Source organism: Acomys russatus, unplaced genomic scaffold, assembly GCF_903995435.1.
Source record: "Acomys russatus unplaced genomic scaffold, mAcoRus1.1, whole genome shotgun sequence".
In the NCBI taxonomy this organism is placed as follows: domain Eukaryota; kingdom Metazoa; phylum Chordata; class Mammalia; order Rodentia; family Muridae; genus Acomys; species Acomys russatus.
In genome coordinates this window covers 1-16,732 of record NW_026131736.1, presented here as the reverse complement: position 1 = coordinate 16,732, position 16,732 = coordinate 1, and the positions used below count along the sequence as shown (strand labels likewise).

Sequence of the window (16,732 nt, the reverse complement as noted above, 5' to 3'; positions counted from 1 at the left end):
GTTAGAGAGGTATTGGGGAGAAGCCTGATAACTCAAGCCCTAAGAGGTTTACACAAACATGAACTCTAAGGTAAGCAAAGCAAGTTACCTTAAGTAAACTATGAGCTTGTGCTAAGGGGTCAGATTTCTAGTTCAAGTCCCTGCCTGGCAGAGTCAGACCATTTAAAGCCCCCAGCCTTGCAAGAATGATTGGTTTATAGACTGTTGTTCCGAAGATGGAGCTGCTGGAGCTCGCACACTAGCTCTAGTTAAACACCTCCATCCCAGTCAGCTGGAGCCATAACTGAGGCCTCAGGTGCTGCTGTCTTCTCCAAGGATTCAGCTTCTCAGTTTCTCCAGGTATCTATCTGATCAGGCCCCAGGGATGTGGAGATTTAGCCTCAAGTGCTCTGTAACCCTGAGGTGTTGCTGTCTTGAGGTGCAGAGAGGCAGACAGCACAGGTTGAAGACAAGAGCACACCTTTCAGGGACCACAGGGTATGACTTAAAGAGGGGTTATCCAGGGAGAGATGTAGGGGGAGCCCTAGTGCAAAACTTGAAACAGCCAGGCCTGGCTTCTGGAGCCCCTGAGCAGGGACCTGGACAATATCCGACAAAGCATGCAGTTTACAAAGTATGAAAAAAAGGTTTGTCAGGGAAGTCTTTCCTTGCCCTGCATAGCCAAAATGGGAGCAGAGGTGAGCTCACCTGAGGGCTCCTGTGCTTCTCATCACAGACTGGCTCCTCCAGAGTCCTAATACTTAAGTATAGCATCAGAGCCAGCACCTGCTGAGGGAATGCAAATCTCTCCTGGATCCACTCAACCCTGGGTTCAAAAGCCAAAGCTGGAATAGGGTACTCACTGGTGTGCAGCCATGGACAGGGTAACTTCCTCATTCCTGCTGCTGCTTGTGCCTGCATGTGAGTACCAAGGCTTTTGAAGGGAGGACCTTCCATATCCTTACCCTATTCCAAACTTACCTTCTGATTTTTCTTTTTCTCTATAGATGTCCAATCCCAGGTTACCCTGAGTCTGGCCCTGGCCTCTTGCAGCCCTCGCAGACCCTCAGTCTGACCTGCATTTTCTCTAGATTTTCCTTGAGTACTTCTAATATAGGTGTGGGCTGGATCCGTCAGCCCTTAGGGAAGGGTATGCAGTGGCTGGCTAACAGTTGGTGGAATGATGAAAAGTACTACAACCCGACCCTGAAAAACCGGCTCACAATCTCCAAGGACAGCTCCAAAAACCAGGTATCCCTCAAGATAACCAATGTGGACACTGCAGATATTGCCACCTACTACTGTGCTTGGAGAGCACATTGACACAGCCTCAGGTTGCAGTTGTACAGTATTTCAGGCTGGTTCTCTTCTCCGTGTCTTCCTTCTACAATGCAGAATGTTTGGAGGGGGCACACATTTCCTGCTAGCCTGTGGGGTTTCCTCTTCACTCTGAGCTTCAGAGCCATGACTTCCTATTATACAACTGAGGCCCCTTTTAAGATTGTACAATAGGGGCCATCTATGTTTATGGTTATAAAGATGAAGCATGTCTGTTACCTAAACCAAGTGGTTGAGTGCTATAGTTCTACTCTGGCTTTTGTCTCAAATCTGCATAGCAGAAGATTCCAAATTATTTTAAGAACCATGTACTGCAAACACCTGGATTAGGAGAAGATGGACATTACTGGAGAAGCACCATTGGACAACAACACTCCTGGGAATCGCTGAAGTATTTGTCATGGCCAGTGGTTCTTCTCCACAGATGCTGGTAATGCTTTGTTGCTCCAGATAACACTTATCCATCTCACTAAATTTGGAGATGTTGAATTAGTGGCTAAATACTGGTTTTACCCCTACTGGTTAGCGTTCATAATACTGCACAGTAGATTGCATGCTTTCAGAGGAGAATGTTAATAAACAACATAGCTACAAACCCTGTCACCTATAATGATGACTTGTGAGATAGGCTGCTGGAATTGTGCCACTAACCTGGTGGTAATCAATTATTCTGTGATTGATTTAGGATTCATGCCATGAGATGGAACCCACATCTAAAATGTTATGGTGGATCAGAACCTGAGAATTGTAGGCCATGATCCTAGGGGGGAAACCCAGATGCTTTTTTTCTGGTGGAGGAACATAGCAATAAAATGATTCCTAATGAAATAACTACTCATAAATCATTGCTTCATCCAATCATTATTAGAACAGCTTCTTGTTGTAGATTGGCGCTAACATAGAGAATATCACATGGACAGACAATGTGTAGAGAGTGAGAAATACTAGAACATTCAGTCCTAAATGTTTTGTCTTCATCAAACCATCCCGTTAGGACTAGGGGACTGATGCAGAAGAACAGTTGTAAAGTTGGTAAGAGCCAGAGGTGATGAATGACTTCATGGAAGCATTCTCCTCCAAACACAACAGGACCGATGCACATATGAACTCAAAGATACTGTGGAAGCAAACACAAAACTTTCATAGGTCCAAGCCAAATGGAGCCCCAGGGCTGAGAGTGGGAAATGGATACCTGCTCTTACCCCTAACCAAGAAGCTAACACTTATCAATTGGTACCCACTTGCAAAGCAAAAGTTAGTCTTCTCCAATGGAGTCTCACATGGAGTATTTGAAGAGTTTTTCATTCATGTTAAATTCTTTAGGCATTTTCTCTCTCTCTCTCTCTTTTGGTATATTTTGGTTTGCAATTTTTTGTTTTTGTGAGAATGTGTGTGTGTGTGTGTGTGTGTGTGACAGAGAGAGAGAGAGAGAGAGAGAGAGAGAGAGAGAGAGAGAGAGAGAGAGACAGAGAGAGAGAGAGAGAGAGACAGAGACAGAGACAGAGACAGAGAGACAGAGACAGAGACAGAGATAGAGACACACAGAAAGAATGATACAATCAGAGTCAGAGAGAAGGGGGGAAGGCGAACAAAATTCTTGAGGGTTTTTTTTTGTGTTCTTTTATTTTGGGAAAAGACTAAGAGAAATTAAAGGAGTGGAGTTGGGTTAGCTGTAGCTGATAGGGCTATAGGGGAAGAAGCACAGTAAAAATTGTGATCAGAATCTATCAGGACTCAGTACATTCTCTGACACTGAGGCTAGGCAAGGAAGCCCTGTTGAGGGGCTTCTTGTCATAAACAGGCAATAGAATCCATGTCAGATGCAGCCTCTGCTCTCCTTACTAGGAGAACCACATGAAGACTAAACTGCCCATCTGTTACATATATGTAGAGGCTCTAGATCCTGTGGATGCATGGTTCTTGGTTGGTGCTTCAGTCTCCATAAGCACCTCTTAGCCGAGGGTATTTGACTCTGTTCATCTTCTTTGGAATTCTTGTCCCATCTGGGTCCTTCTGTCCTCCCACCCCTTCCAAATGGCTCCCCGTGGTCTGTTGATGCCTTTAATCCACTTACAATTGAGTTTTGTGTATTGTAATAAATATGGACCTATTTACATTTTGTACATATAGACATTCAGTTAGACTAGCCATATTTATTGAAGATGTTTTGGCCCACATTGTATGTTTTTGGCTTCTTTGTAAAAACCACATGTTCATAGTTGTGTGCATTTATTTCTTGGACTTCAATTGATTATATGGATTAACCAGTTTGTCTCTATGCCAATACATGCAGTTTTTATCACTATTTCTCTGTAGTAAAGCGTGGTGTCAGGAATACAGACCCTCCAGAAGTTCTCTTACTGTACAGGATTGTTTTAACAAATTTGGGCTGTTTTTGTCTGTACACATGAAATTGAGAATTGTTCTATTAAGGTATGTAGATAAGTTTGTTGATGTTTGATGGGAATTGCATTGAATCTGCAAATTGCTTCGGTAAGATGGCCATCTTTGTAGATTAATCCTTCCAATCCATGAGCATGGGAGAATCTTCATCTTTTGATTTCTTCTTCAAAGAATTCAAGTTCTTGTCATACAGGTCTTTCAGTTTCCTGGTTAGAGTAACACCCATGTACTTTATATTATTGGTTTCTATTGTGAAGGGTATTGTTTGTGTAATATTTTTTCTCAGCCATTTGGAATTTGTATATAGAAGGTTTACTGACTTTTTTGACTTAATTTTGAATCCAGCCACTTCGCTAGATGTGTTTACCAGTTGTAGAAGATCTGTGATAGAATTTTTGTTGTCACTTATGTATACTATAATTTGTGAATAGGGATCCTTTGATTTCTTCTTTTCCATTTTTTTTCTCTTTGGTTTATTTAGTTGTTTTATTGCTGTGGCTAGAATTTCAAGAACTATATTGGAGAGATATTGAGAGAGCGGGCACTCTTGTCTTGTTCCTGATTTTAGTGGAATTGCTTTAAGTGCCTTCCATTTCATTTGGTGTATATTACTGGATGGCTGTATATTACCATTACTGTACTCAGGTATGTACCTTGTATCCCTGATCTATCTAATACTGTTAAGTTTCTGCAAGATGATTTTTTTCTGTATGTATTCACTTTCAGGTACATGTTTTGTCATATACATTGATGGTGGCTACACTAACACATTGGAGCTGGTAGTGAGTGTTTCAGCTCCACAGCTGTTATTCTCTAAGCCTGCACAAATATACCCAAGACTCTGAATACCATTACTCATGACCTTCCATGAATAAGAGGATGCTATATCCAGAGAGGCAAGAGTTGTCTGAGGATACAGTCAGCATTTTTCATCCTTAAGGATACATGAAAAGGGAAACACCACCCCTGCTATGTCTTTACACACAACCATATAGCACACCTGTCATATGAATGCTGAATTAGCAAACAGAGTGAATCACAGTACAAATTTTCTAATTTCTGGCTACTCATCAGTTGTGAAAATATTTTCTGTAGTGAGACCTGATCTGTAAGTGCCACATTTGTTCCTATTCCTGGTGTTCTGAGTTTTCTGTTCCAAGTGCAGTTTCGGGAGTCAGTAAACTACCTTGTACAGAGCCTGTAGATCCTGTCTATCTCTGTTTTTTCTCTGGTAGCTCATGACTTCATCAGTGTTCCCTTCTATTGCTAGATCTAACAGACTGTAGCAAAAGGGCAGTGTTTCATGGAGACAATGTATGAGGCACAGCTCACCTTCTATAGTTGAAATAATTTCTCAGAATCAATAGGTACATTATAAAGAAGAAAAATAATTGAGCTTTCCATGTGTGAGAAATTACACAAGTGAGTTCTCAGGACCAGCAGGGGGCACTGTTTTTCCACCAATTCTCTCAGAAGTAAAGTGGCAGCTGAAGCAGATAAGGAAGCTGTTCACTGCAGTGTATTCCTTCTGCTTCTGTGGATTTCATTGCCAACATCATTATTTTCAGAGATAATGGCATTGTAGACACATACTGTTTTCATGCTACAACCCAGGAGAGTTTATTTGTTAAGTGTCCCAGTGCTTGTAGCTGGTAGAAAAAGTATTCATAGTCCTGTTTGTCACTGGATCATGATGGACAGCAGCTTCCATATCTCTGTGTAAGTGTCTGAGAGAAACTGGATGGTCAATGCACTTTCTCAGCATCATAAATATGGTTGACCCTGAGGAGATTCCTGTTGTCCTTGAGCTCTTGAACTGTGGTTTTCACTAAGGAACATGGATATAGTGATTAGGTTCTCAGTGGGATGGAAGAGCTCTGTGTATGTGTCTGATTGTCGTAGTATAGTCAATGTACCTTCTCAGAAATAGGTTGACACTGAAGAGCTTTAGGTGTCTCTTGAAAACTTGATGTATGGTTCACATTAAAAAGCATTGATGTGGTTACTGGATCTCAGTGGGAGGGAAGATTTCTGTGTGTACAGGTGCTAGAATGAAATATGAAGGCATTTCCTCAGAACCTCACCATCCCACTGATCAACATAGAAAAGCTCTACCAGTTCTGTCTGAAAAAAGATCATGTCTTCTTCTAAGAAACAGCCTTCATCTTCATTGTATAAATATTAGATGGGGTTGTAAATAAATGGATGTCCACACAATCAACAGTACCACATTTGTATGTACTTTTCCACAGTCTCTGAGCACAGAGGTTCTCACCTTGGCCTGAACCTGGACCATCCTCTACCTGGCAGCAGCAGCTACACGAAAGTACATTCCTCAGAGGAGTTAAAGGGGGAGGGGCAGAGACTGAAGTGATCATGGCATTCTATCTTAAGGTGTTCACTTCTAGGTTCAGCTGTTGCAGTCTGGCCTGTGGAGTCCTGGAGCTTCATGAGAGATTACCTGCAAGGATTTTTATTCAGCTTTCCACCTAGTTTTCTATATTAGGATACTGGGTAAGGCAGAAGTTTGGCCATGGATTGAATTGTTTGGATGGATCCTCCCAAGCACTGGCAGAACAAACTATGTAGAGCACTTAAAGGACAGATGCAGACTGTATATACACACAATGTTCAACACAGTCTACACTGTCATTACCTATTTAACCATTGTTGGAAATCTATGATGATTTAATTCTCTAGCTGCTGAGACTATAGTGTGAATAATATGCTGTGAATAAATATGGAAGTTCATGTGTCTCTATAATGTGTAGAGTCATTTGAGTATATGCTTTGAGAGATGTAGTTGGGACACAGAATAGTTTTATTTATTATTTTTTGGTGAATTCTCCAATCTGATTTCCAGTGCTACTATACTCCTATCAAGGGTGAAAGAGGATAGCCTTCCATTACTTTTATGTCGTCATTTGTATTCTTGTATTTCATCATCTGATTGAGGTCAAATTAGAATATTAGGATTCCTTTTATCTGCCTTTCAACTTGCTAAGAACTCCGGTTGTAGGACACATAAAACCTACCTGATATGTAAATTGTCACCGTTGGGTAGGTTTACTAATGCAGGAAGGTGCTGTGTAGATTGCAAGAAGAGCAAAGACATCAGTGATCTGATGCAGTATCAAGCCTTGCAGTCTACAACATCAGCCTTCAGGTATGAGGTACCCATTAGTGCTGAATATTATATAGCGACCAACTTCTTTGTACTTGGATTTTTGTCCTGAATCATAGCATAGAGTTTGGCCCAAGTAAACATGGTCAGAAATCCACGGATAGAGATAACATAGGCCCTGGTAGACGAGAATTGTATTGCTAATTGTCATGTTGTCAAACTGCTATATAAATATTTATGTTTACACCAAGTAGATTAGTGCTGCTATCCGCTCTCAGTGTGCAGTGTGTAATGACTGATGCAGAGATTCATGATGGTCACAGTGCTGAGAATGTTTGGCACTGTACTCAGTCACAGATAAGTGTGAAATGTCACTCTCTCACCAAAGGTAAATTGCATATACCTGAGAAAGGGTGGTGTATGGATTGCATTTCCTCAAAGTATGAGGAATTTATCACCAGCACCCTTCTACCTGATGCAAGGATTCTTACCTTCTTCTTCTCCAGCTCGACTAGGGCCTTATCTAAGAAGTACCATGCTCATGAATATGCAAATTATTTGAGTCTGTGGTGGTAAATACAGGGATGTCCACACCCCCAAAACCACATCTGATCAGTGTCTTCTCCACAGCCAGAGAACACACTGTCCCCAAGGATGGAATGGAGCTGGATCATTCTCTTCCTCCTGTCAGTAACTACAGGTAAGAGGCTCACCAGCTCCAAATATGAAGAGTAAGCAGGGACTGAGGTGACAATGACATCCACTCTGACTTTCCCTTCACAGGTGTCCACTCTCAGGTCCAGCTGCAACAGTCTGGGGCTGAGCTGGTGAGGCCTGGGTCCTCAGTAAAGTTGTCCTGCAAGGCTTCTGGCTACACCTTCACAGACTACTATATGCACTGGGTGAAGCAGAGGCCCGGGCAGGGGCTGGAGTGGATTGGACGGTTTAATACTTTAAATGGTGGTACTGACTACAATCAGAAGTTCCAGGGCAAGGCCACCCTGACTGCAGACAAATCCTCCAGCACAGCCTACATGGAGCTCAGCAGCCTGACACCTGAGGACTCTGCAGTCTATTACTGTGAGACACACAGTGCTTCAACCACATCCTGAGTCTGTCAGAAACCATGGAGGAGCAGGAAGTTGCTCTGGGACTGAGATGAAAGGGAAGATTAACCTGGAGGCTTGCTCAGAAATAATCCTTTTGAGCATTCATTTTTCTGCCTCCTCACAGTACTATAATGCCCTTGTCACCTTTGTTAAAGGGCATCTATGAGTAAAGTGGTGTTGATTTAGGATGCCCCTACAGCACACCAGACTTTTCATCGTCTTTCACCAGTGACCACATCCATTGACATGTTTCTTCATTAATAAAACAATAAGAAAGGGGAAATCATGATGATGCATTGATAGAGACCAGATCTAGCACACAAGGTAAACCAAGACCGGTCTCAGTGTTAGTCCAGCTTTCTGCTAAAGGCTGACATCATCCCAGGTGATGACTTGGCAGTGACAAAACTTATCTTCCTCAAGTCCATCTTGCCAGGACTCTAGAGACTAGCTCAAGCTCACAGGGTAAACTGGGGCACGTCACAGCATTGTTCAATGGCCTGCTAGTGGCTAGTGTTTCTCTATACTATAACTCTTCATCCCTCATGTGGTAGCCATTCTATTTATACCTTGGCAGACAAACCAAGCAGATTCATATGAACCTGACACTCAAACACATGCACACATACAATCCATAGCAAAAACAAGGGAGCTCCCGAGACACTATTCAACCACATATGCATGAACATACAGATATAAATTTATACACACACACACACACACACACACACACACACACACACACACAGACAGTTTATACTGGCAATCAGATATATAAACAGAGAGTCATATATTTTATGAAGTAGATAGCTTCAACAACTGTTTAATACTCTCCAATCTTATATGTTTTGATACAAAGCTTTCCTTCTTTTTTTTTGGGTTAATTTTATTAACCCTGTTTTTTCTTCTTGTAGTATCTTTATTATTTTTTATTTTTTTAATCATATTTATTTTATTTTTATTTTTATTTTTTCTACCTGTTTTTTATTAATTTATTCTTGTTATATCTCAATGGTTATCCCATCCCTTGTATCCTCCCATTCTCCCCTCCCTCCCATTTTCCCCTTATTCCCCTCCCCTTTGACTCTTTCTGAGGGAGATTACCTCCCCCTGTATATGCTCATAGGGTATCAAGTCTCTTCTTGGCAACCTGCTGTCCTTCCTCTGAGTGCCACCAGGTCTCCCCCTCCAGGGGACATGGTCAAATGTGAGGCACCAAAGTATGTGAGAAAGTCATATCCCACTCTCGACTCAACTGTGGAGAATGTTCTGACCATTGGCTAGATCTGGAGAGGGGTTTAAAATTTACTGCCTGTACTGTCCTTGGCTGGTGCAAAGGTTTTCTATTTACATAAAAATAACCTCATTAAAAAATAGATAATATATAGATATATAAACAGATAGTCATATATTCTATGAAGAAGATAGCTTCAAGAATTGTTTAATTCTCTCTGATTTTTATATGTTCTGATACAAAGGTTTTATATTTATGTAAAAAATAACCTCATTCAAAAATAGATAAAATTGTTCCATAAAAGGGTGTTACAATAAGACTTTGGTCTTAATATTTATGTACTTTGTTTATTACAAGGTTAAAGCAATTGATTTTCTAAATGCTCATTATGAGTTCAAAGCTGATGTTTTCTCTTTTTCTAATATCACATGTATATTATATGTTCAAAGAAAGATGAGTTCATACCAAGGTTTCCTAAGACACAGGTGTCTCTCTTATCTTGAATAAATAACCATTTTTCTTTGTTTCTATATTCATATTCTCTTTCTCATCATGGTGTACACTGGACCACATCCTTGGATTAAACCTTGAGTGAATGTATCTCTTTAATTATTAATTTATTTTAATCTTATTTTCTTTTTGTTGTAATTCACATGGAGGTACATAGAGCTCATAGTTCATAGAGTTTACAGTTATTTGACTCAGTAAGAAAGCATTTTCAGGAATTATAAAATGATCTGTAGGAAATCTGACCAACAGATAGAATAGCACTTATGGAAGAACACTATTACTTTACAGGTAGAGAGGGTCTCTCCCTATATAACCAGATATATGAAACATGTATGGAAAGGCAGTATAGCAAAAATAAGTGGTCTTTCTTAAACCTGGGACACACCCATTGTTCTGTCATGCAAGAAGCCTGTTGCTTCCAGGAAGCTCACTTGTTTGCTTTTGCCAATCCAGCATGTGATTGCTTCCCACAGTGCATAATAAAAATATCTCTGGATTATGAGAGAAGACCTTTTGCTGGAATAGATGGAAATAATAATGTGAATACTACCTGAAAAATCCGAATCACCAACCTTTGGTCAAACAAATACTCATCTATTCTCCTCAATTATGATATAACTTGGTGGTGTGTTGTTAACTCTGGATTTGTGTTCCAGCAGAAGATCCAGTCTCTTGGATTGGAAGATATACTTATTTTAGAAAGCACAGCTACATAAGTATAATTACTGCAAGTTCGTTAAAATATTGTTATGTCTTTTTATCGAACTCATTTATCACCTCTCTCTATGTACATACTTTTGGCCCTAATTCCCTTCCTTCCCAGTCTCAGTAGCATGCCCTACGTTCTCAGGCATGTACAGAACACTGATGCATCATCAACTGTCACAGACCATTACGTACATTGTGGTATTCCTTTTTCTATATAATACTTGCTTTTGGATAGCGGGTGGATTACAACATGCATAGAGGCCTATAGTGCTTGCTAATCTCAAAGAAAAGAATTCAATATGAAGATTTTTTTAGCTAGGAATACTAAATTTTTATGTTTCTGGAGCAGCTATTTACTCTGTGCAAAACCTGATTGCCATGTGCCTCATATGGATGCAATCCTATGGGAATATGGGGGCGTGAATCTCCTAGGCCAATTCTGTGCTCTAGATTTTCCAAATCTATGTTGAAGATAAAATATTGTTCAAAATACCACTGAGTTTATAAAGAACACTCCAGTCTACTACTCCTGGAAAGCAGGAATTGATAACAATTCAGGATAATCTTCCAGTCCTTGCCTCTGAATTGAATGCTGCACAAATGTTATATATATATATGCAGGTGGTCAAAGTCCATCATGTATTTGCTCTCTGGATGGCAATTCAGTGTCAATTGAAAATGGGGTACAGTGCTAAACAGAGAATTCTCAACTTAGGTATGTCTAATGTCTGAGAAGTTCATAAAAAAATTGTGAACATATTTATTCATCAGGGAAACATAAATCAAGATCATTGTGAGATTCCATCTAACACCTGTTGGAATGGCTGAGTAAAAAAAAACTCAAGTGACAGCTCATGCTGGCAAGGACATAGATCAAAGGAAACGCTTTTCCATTTTTGGTGGGACTGTAAATTTGTACAACCATTGGGTGAATCAACTGGTAGTTGCTTTGAAACCTGGAAATAATTGTGTCGCACAAGCCAGCTTTACTACTCATTGGCATATGCCCAAAAGAAGTTCCACCATACCACAAGGATATTTGCTCAGCATATTCATTGCACCCTTTTTTTGCAATAGCTGGAAAAAGGAAACAGCAAAAATGTTCAGCAGCAGCATTTAAAGAAATATAGATAAATGAAAGAAATCTAAATTGAATCTCAAAACAATAGGGAGAGAACGATTCAACCAGACATCTTCCCTAACCAAATGAAGCCTCCATTTCAGGAAATGGGTTACATTAATCAAGTTATTGGTCAAAAGACACCATGCAAACTCCAAAACAGTCAGTCTATTGCTAAAGCTTTTGGTAACTGTCATCAAACGGACGGTATGGCCCTTGTCTTAGTCTGGCTTTCACTGCTGTGAAGAGAACCATGCTTTCAGCAACTCTTCCAAATATAAACATTTATTTGTGCTTGGCTTACAGTTTTAGAGATGTAATTCATTATCTTCATCATCTTTGCTGGGAGCCTGGCTGCGTTCAGGCAGACATAGTGCTGGAGAAGGAGATGAGAATTCTGTATGTTTAATCCTCAGGAAGCTGCAGAAGACTATGTCCCACAATGAGTATGGCTTGACCATAGGAAACCTCAAAACCTGCCCCCATGAGGACATATTTCTTCCAATAAGGCCACACCTACTCCAACAAGGCTGACATTCCCAATAGTGCCACTCTCTGTGACCATGCATTGAAACATATGAATCGATGGGTGGCATAACTATTCAAACAGAAATAGCCATATTGTTGAAAAATCTACATTTGCAAGTCATTAAAACTCTGAAGAGCAAACAGCATAGGCAAAGGAAGTGGATGAAGAGAGGGAAATAGGTAGCAGGATGTTTGAGGAAGCAGGGCCAGTGTAGGGTTCAGATATGGGGAGCGTGGTGTTGGCAGGTGAGAGGTCTAGGGCAGAGAAGGGAACCTGATGGGTTTCATGTCTGAGACAAGTTAAGACCTCTGACAAGTTAAGCTCCTGGGAGGATGGATAACACTCCTAACAGTTGTGGGTCATGGAGAATGAAGAGATCACACCCTAACCAAACAGGACTCATAGTGGAGGGAGGGGAACCATAACCAACCTACAAAACTTTGACCCAAAATTTACCCAGCCTACAATAAGTACATGGATAAAGAGGGAACAGAGGTTGAGGGAATATCCAACCAATGATGGGTCTAACATGAGACTATAACTATCTAATCTTCAACCACATCAAAACTTATGAAGTAATAATTATTACCTAAATATATAGGAAGTACAAACAAGTAACTTTCAAATGTATAGAAATGACAAAGAGATTTAACTACCTAGGCAGTTTCCCAAAATTTTTCTATAGTGTTGGACCATCATCTTTAGCCTTCTGGACCAGAACATTTGACAGACTTTTCTGTGAAGCAGGAATTATAAAGGACTTGGATACCTTGTCCTTGCAAAGCTCAGCAGTTTACTCTCCTGCATCAAGTTTGTCCTGTTTGGAGGTATCCTATCTGTAATTGACACAAGGATATTTTCTCACCCAGTAGCTCACTAGCCACATATGAAGAAAACATTGATGCTCTTTGAAGTAGAATGGGATGCTGCTAGGAGCAGACCTGTCTCATGTCATAGAAAAAAGAATAAGTTGACAAAATCTTTAAATGACACATTCTGTAGATCTCTGAGGTTTTTGAAGATCCTCTGTCCATCTGTTTTATCTGCTTATTTCTAGCTATTTTCTGTTAATATTGAAAATATATTTTTGTAACTAACTAAACCAGTATCTAAGATGACTATGAGTTTGCTTGTCTGATAATATATATTTCTTACTTATCCTAAACAGTTTGCAATAGTACTGTTCAATATGACTTGAACTTAACACTGCAGTTTTAACAACTACATAGGTACAATACATTAGCAATTGTAATAAAATTTAACACAAAAGTCTATACTAATGTAAGATATTTGGCTTATTAATGTTCTTTGGTTTAAATACTAATTCAATACTCTACTATTTCACTTATCATTCCCATAACTAACCCCTTTAAAATAGTAACAAACATCTATCACCCACACAGTAACAAAAACCATCCACCCCTCTCCTCCATGAGAATGAGGCATAGTTTTCTTTTTGATTACCAAGAACACTGGGATATTGTTCAATCTTAAGAAAACTAGCTCAGACATTTGCTGTCCACTCTCCGAACGCTGAAAAAGTTCAGAGCTTAGCTGAAGTCCCGATTGGAACAGTCCATGATGGTGGACAATGTAGATAGGCATTTTGAAATTGTCCCAGTCAATTCCAAGATGGCAGCAAGTGGTGTGGACCTTGTTTAGATGCCTGAGAAATCAAGGCAAAAAATAGGACTTATTTCTTAAGCAGGAGCACCAAGTTCCCGACCCCATTACAGCGGGAGAAACCATAGTGCATCAGGAACAAACTAGGGACAAACTAGTGCACCCCCAAACATGAAGAAAAAGCATGGGTGACAGAGAGCAAGCCAGTGCCTGGTTTCAGTGGAGGCCTGCAACAAGCAGGGAGAAAGAGAAGGTCAGATTTCTGGACGATCAATACACCAAAACAGAGGGGCCTGTCTACAGAGCAAAAGTTTAACAAAACAGAAGTCACACAGCATCTGACATCCAAAACACAAACTCATTGTGTGTTGAATCCCTCAGAGGAGACAAGCAGCCAGAGGAGCCCTACAAAACCACAGAATCCAGGTGGAAGAGCTCAAACCAATGTAGATACAGGAAGGCAGAGTCTGAGAACCCAGTATAGAAACAGCTCCCTAACAAAGATACTCACCTGCGAGAACACCAGCTCTGAAAGCCCAAGCCTTCTAAGAAGATGCCAAAGAAAGAATAAGAGGTCTAGTAACAAAAATCAAGACATTATGGATCAACCAGAAAGCCCAGAAACCAACAGATACCCTACTAGGGCAGAGTCATAGGAAGATGACCTCAAAACCATGCTTATATACCTATTTGAGAACTATAAAGAGGAAATGATTAGGTCCTTCTAAGAATTTCAGGATAGCACAAAGAAACACATAGAAGCCATCCAGGAGAATCATGAAACCACAAGCAAACAAGTGATGGAATTAAATATAACAATTGAAGACGTGAAAACAGAATTAGATAATATTAAAAAATTTACGAATCGAGAAAAAAGTGAAATGGAACAATTAAAAAAGGAATCAGGAATCCAACAGACAAGTATAGCTAACAGAATCCAACACATGGAAGAGAGAATCTCAGGTGCTGAGGATACAATAGAAGAAATTGATACATCTCTCACCAACCCTGCTCTACAGAAAATAGAAGGAAACTGTTACCAAAACCAGAGCAGCCACACCGAACAAAATGCAGCATACAGATAATTGCACATCAGTAGGACCAAAACAGACACTGCCACACACAATCACCACTAACTCCAAAATAAAAGCATCCAATAACCATTGGCCAACAATATCTGTCAACATCAATGGCCTTAACTCCCCAGTAGAAAGGCACAGGCTAACAAAATGGATGCAAAAACAAGATCCTTCAATATGTTGCATTCAAGAAACACATCTCATAAAAAAGATAGACATTACCTGAGAATAAAGGTGTGCTTCTGAAAGATGGTTTCCTGCCTCAGCTAGGAAAGTCTGCCATTGAAAAGCTTGCTTGTGTTAAAGGGCCACTTTCCCCCCTGTACCTAAAGAAACTGCCTCTCTGTATCAAATTTTCTTTCCCTCAGCCAGCTGGATACCTTGCTGCTCTGCAGGGGTCTGTCTAATCATGGTGCTGTGAGCTTCTGTTTTATAAACGGCAGTTGCTCTGCTTTTGAACAGAACTCCGCACCTCCTCTGTAGTCTTATTTTCTACATAAGTTCTTGTTATGTTCTTCTGCCCTTTGATGGACTCCAATTGTTGAACCTTTTTTTTTTATAAAACAGTATTTGTTTCTTATTTCTCAACCTGGCTATGACAACAATAATTGAGATTCTTTTATGATAGAGAGCTTCACAACACAATCTGAGTATTTTAATTCTCTGTGCTATTGTGTCTCACTCGCAGCAAAACCCCAGAAACACTTGCACTTTGTAGATTTCTTCAGCTTCAGCTCCTTCCTCAGGATCTTCCTTGCACATCTCCCTGTGGATGAATTCCCTAACTCTTCCTTCCCTGGATGGCAGGAAGTCCAGCCCTATTCCCTCCTTTGCTCATCATTTAGCTGTCAGCTGCTTTACTGACATAATAGGAGGATAATTGTGAAGAATACTTTACACAACACTTAGACAGGAAAGCAGAATTTGAAGTGCACAATAACCTTATGCCTACAAGAAGCCAGTTGTAGAACACTGACCATACTCACAGTTACTTCTCAGATGTGCAAATATTTCCTGCAGACTGGAAGTGATCTGTAGGTGGCACCTTTGTTCCTTTTTGTGGTGATTTGTATTTTCTGCCCCAAGTACAGCTTCAGGGGTGGGAAAACTGCCTTGTAGACAGCTTATAGCTCCTCACTATCTCTAGTGTTTTGTCTGTTCACTCACTGGTTCATCAGTGGTCACTTCCCTTGCTATATCTAACAGACTCTAGCTAAAGTACTGTGGTTCACGGAGATAATGTTCGAGGCAGAGCTTACCTTCCGTTGTTGAAATATCTTCTCAAAATCAATAGGTACATTGCAAAGAAGAGAAATAAGTGATTTGTCCATGTGTGAGAGATTATAAAAGGGAGTTATCAGGACCAGCAGGGGTCACTGTGTATCTACCAATTTTCTAATAAGTAGAGGAGCAGCTGAAGCAGATAAGTTGTTCAGTGAATGTATCCCAGCAGCCTCTGTGGATTTAATTGGCAACATCATTATGTTCAGAGACTGTGGCATTGTAGACACATTCCATTTCCACGCTATGTCCTGAAAGAGGTTATTTGTTAGAAAGCATCCATATTGAGATGAACAATGGCCAAACCAGATGCTTATGTTGACTGCATAGAAATACAAGTTCATGACACACTTATAAATACTTATTAATGATATTGTAGCTTCAGAATCCTAAGCAATTTGGGGAAAGTGTCCCAGAGTTTGCAGCTGGTAGAAGAGGTGTTCATAGTCCTGCTGATCATTGGGTTATGATGGACAGCAGCCTCCAATGCTCTGAGTGTCTGATAGAAACAGGGTTGTCAGTGCACCTTCTCAGTGTCGCAAATGTGGTTGAACCTGAGTGTTGTCCTTGTACACTTGAAGTGTCATTCACACTATGGAACATGGATATGGTGACTGGTTTCTCAGTGGGATGGAAGAGCTCTATGTGTCTGGATGGGGTAGGATGGTCAATGCTCCTCTTCTTCATCAGAAATC

At 40.4% G+C, this 16,732-nt stretch overlaps 2 gene segments (V, D, J or C); both read left to right on the top strand.

The window, feature by feature from the left end:
* Positions 1–1,302, top strand: part of LOC127186438 (Ig heavy chain V region 3-like) — a 33,514-nt gene extending 32,212 nt beyond the window's left edge. The window contains 1 exon segment of the V gene segment in view: positions 987–1,302. Coding sequence covers positions 987–1,302 — 316 coding nt within the window.
* Positions 1,303–7,498: 6,196 nt separating this feature from the next.
* Positions 7,499–7,956, top strand: LOC127186437 (Ig heavy chain V region 102-like). The segment is given in 2 exon segments: positions 7,499–7,544; positions 7,628–7,956. Coding segments are annotated over 2 exon segments (375 nt in total).
* The last annotated feature ends 8,776 nt before the right edge of the window (positions 7,957–16,732 follow it).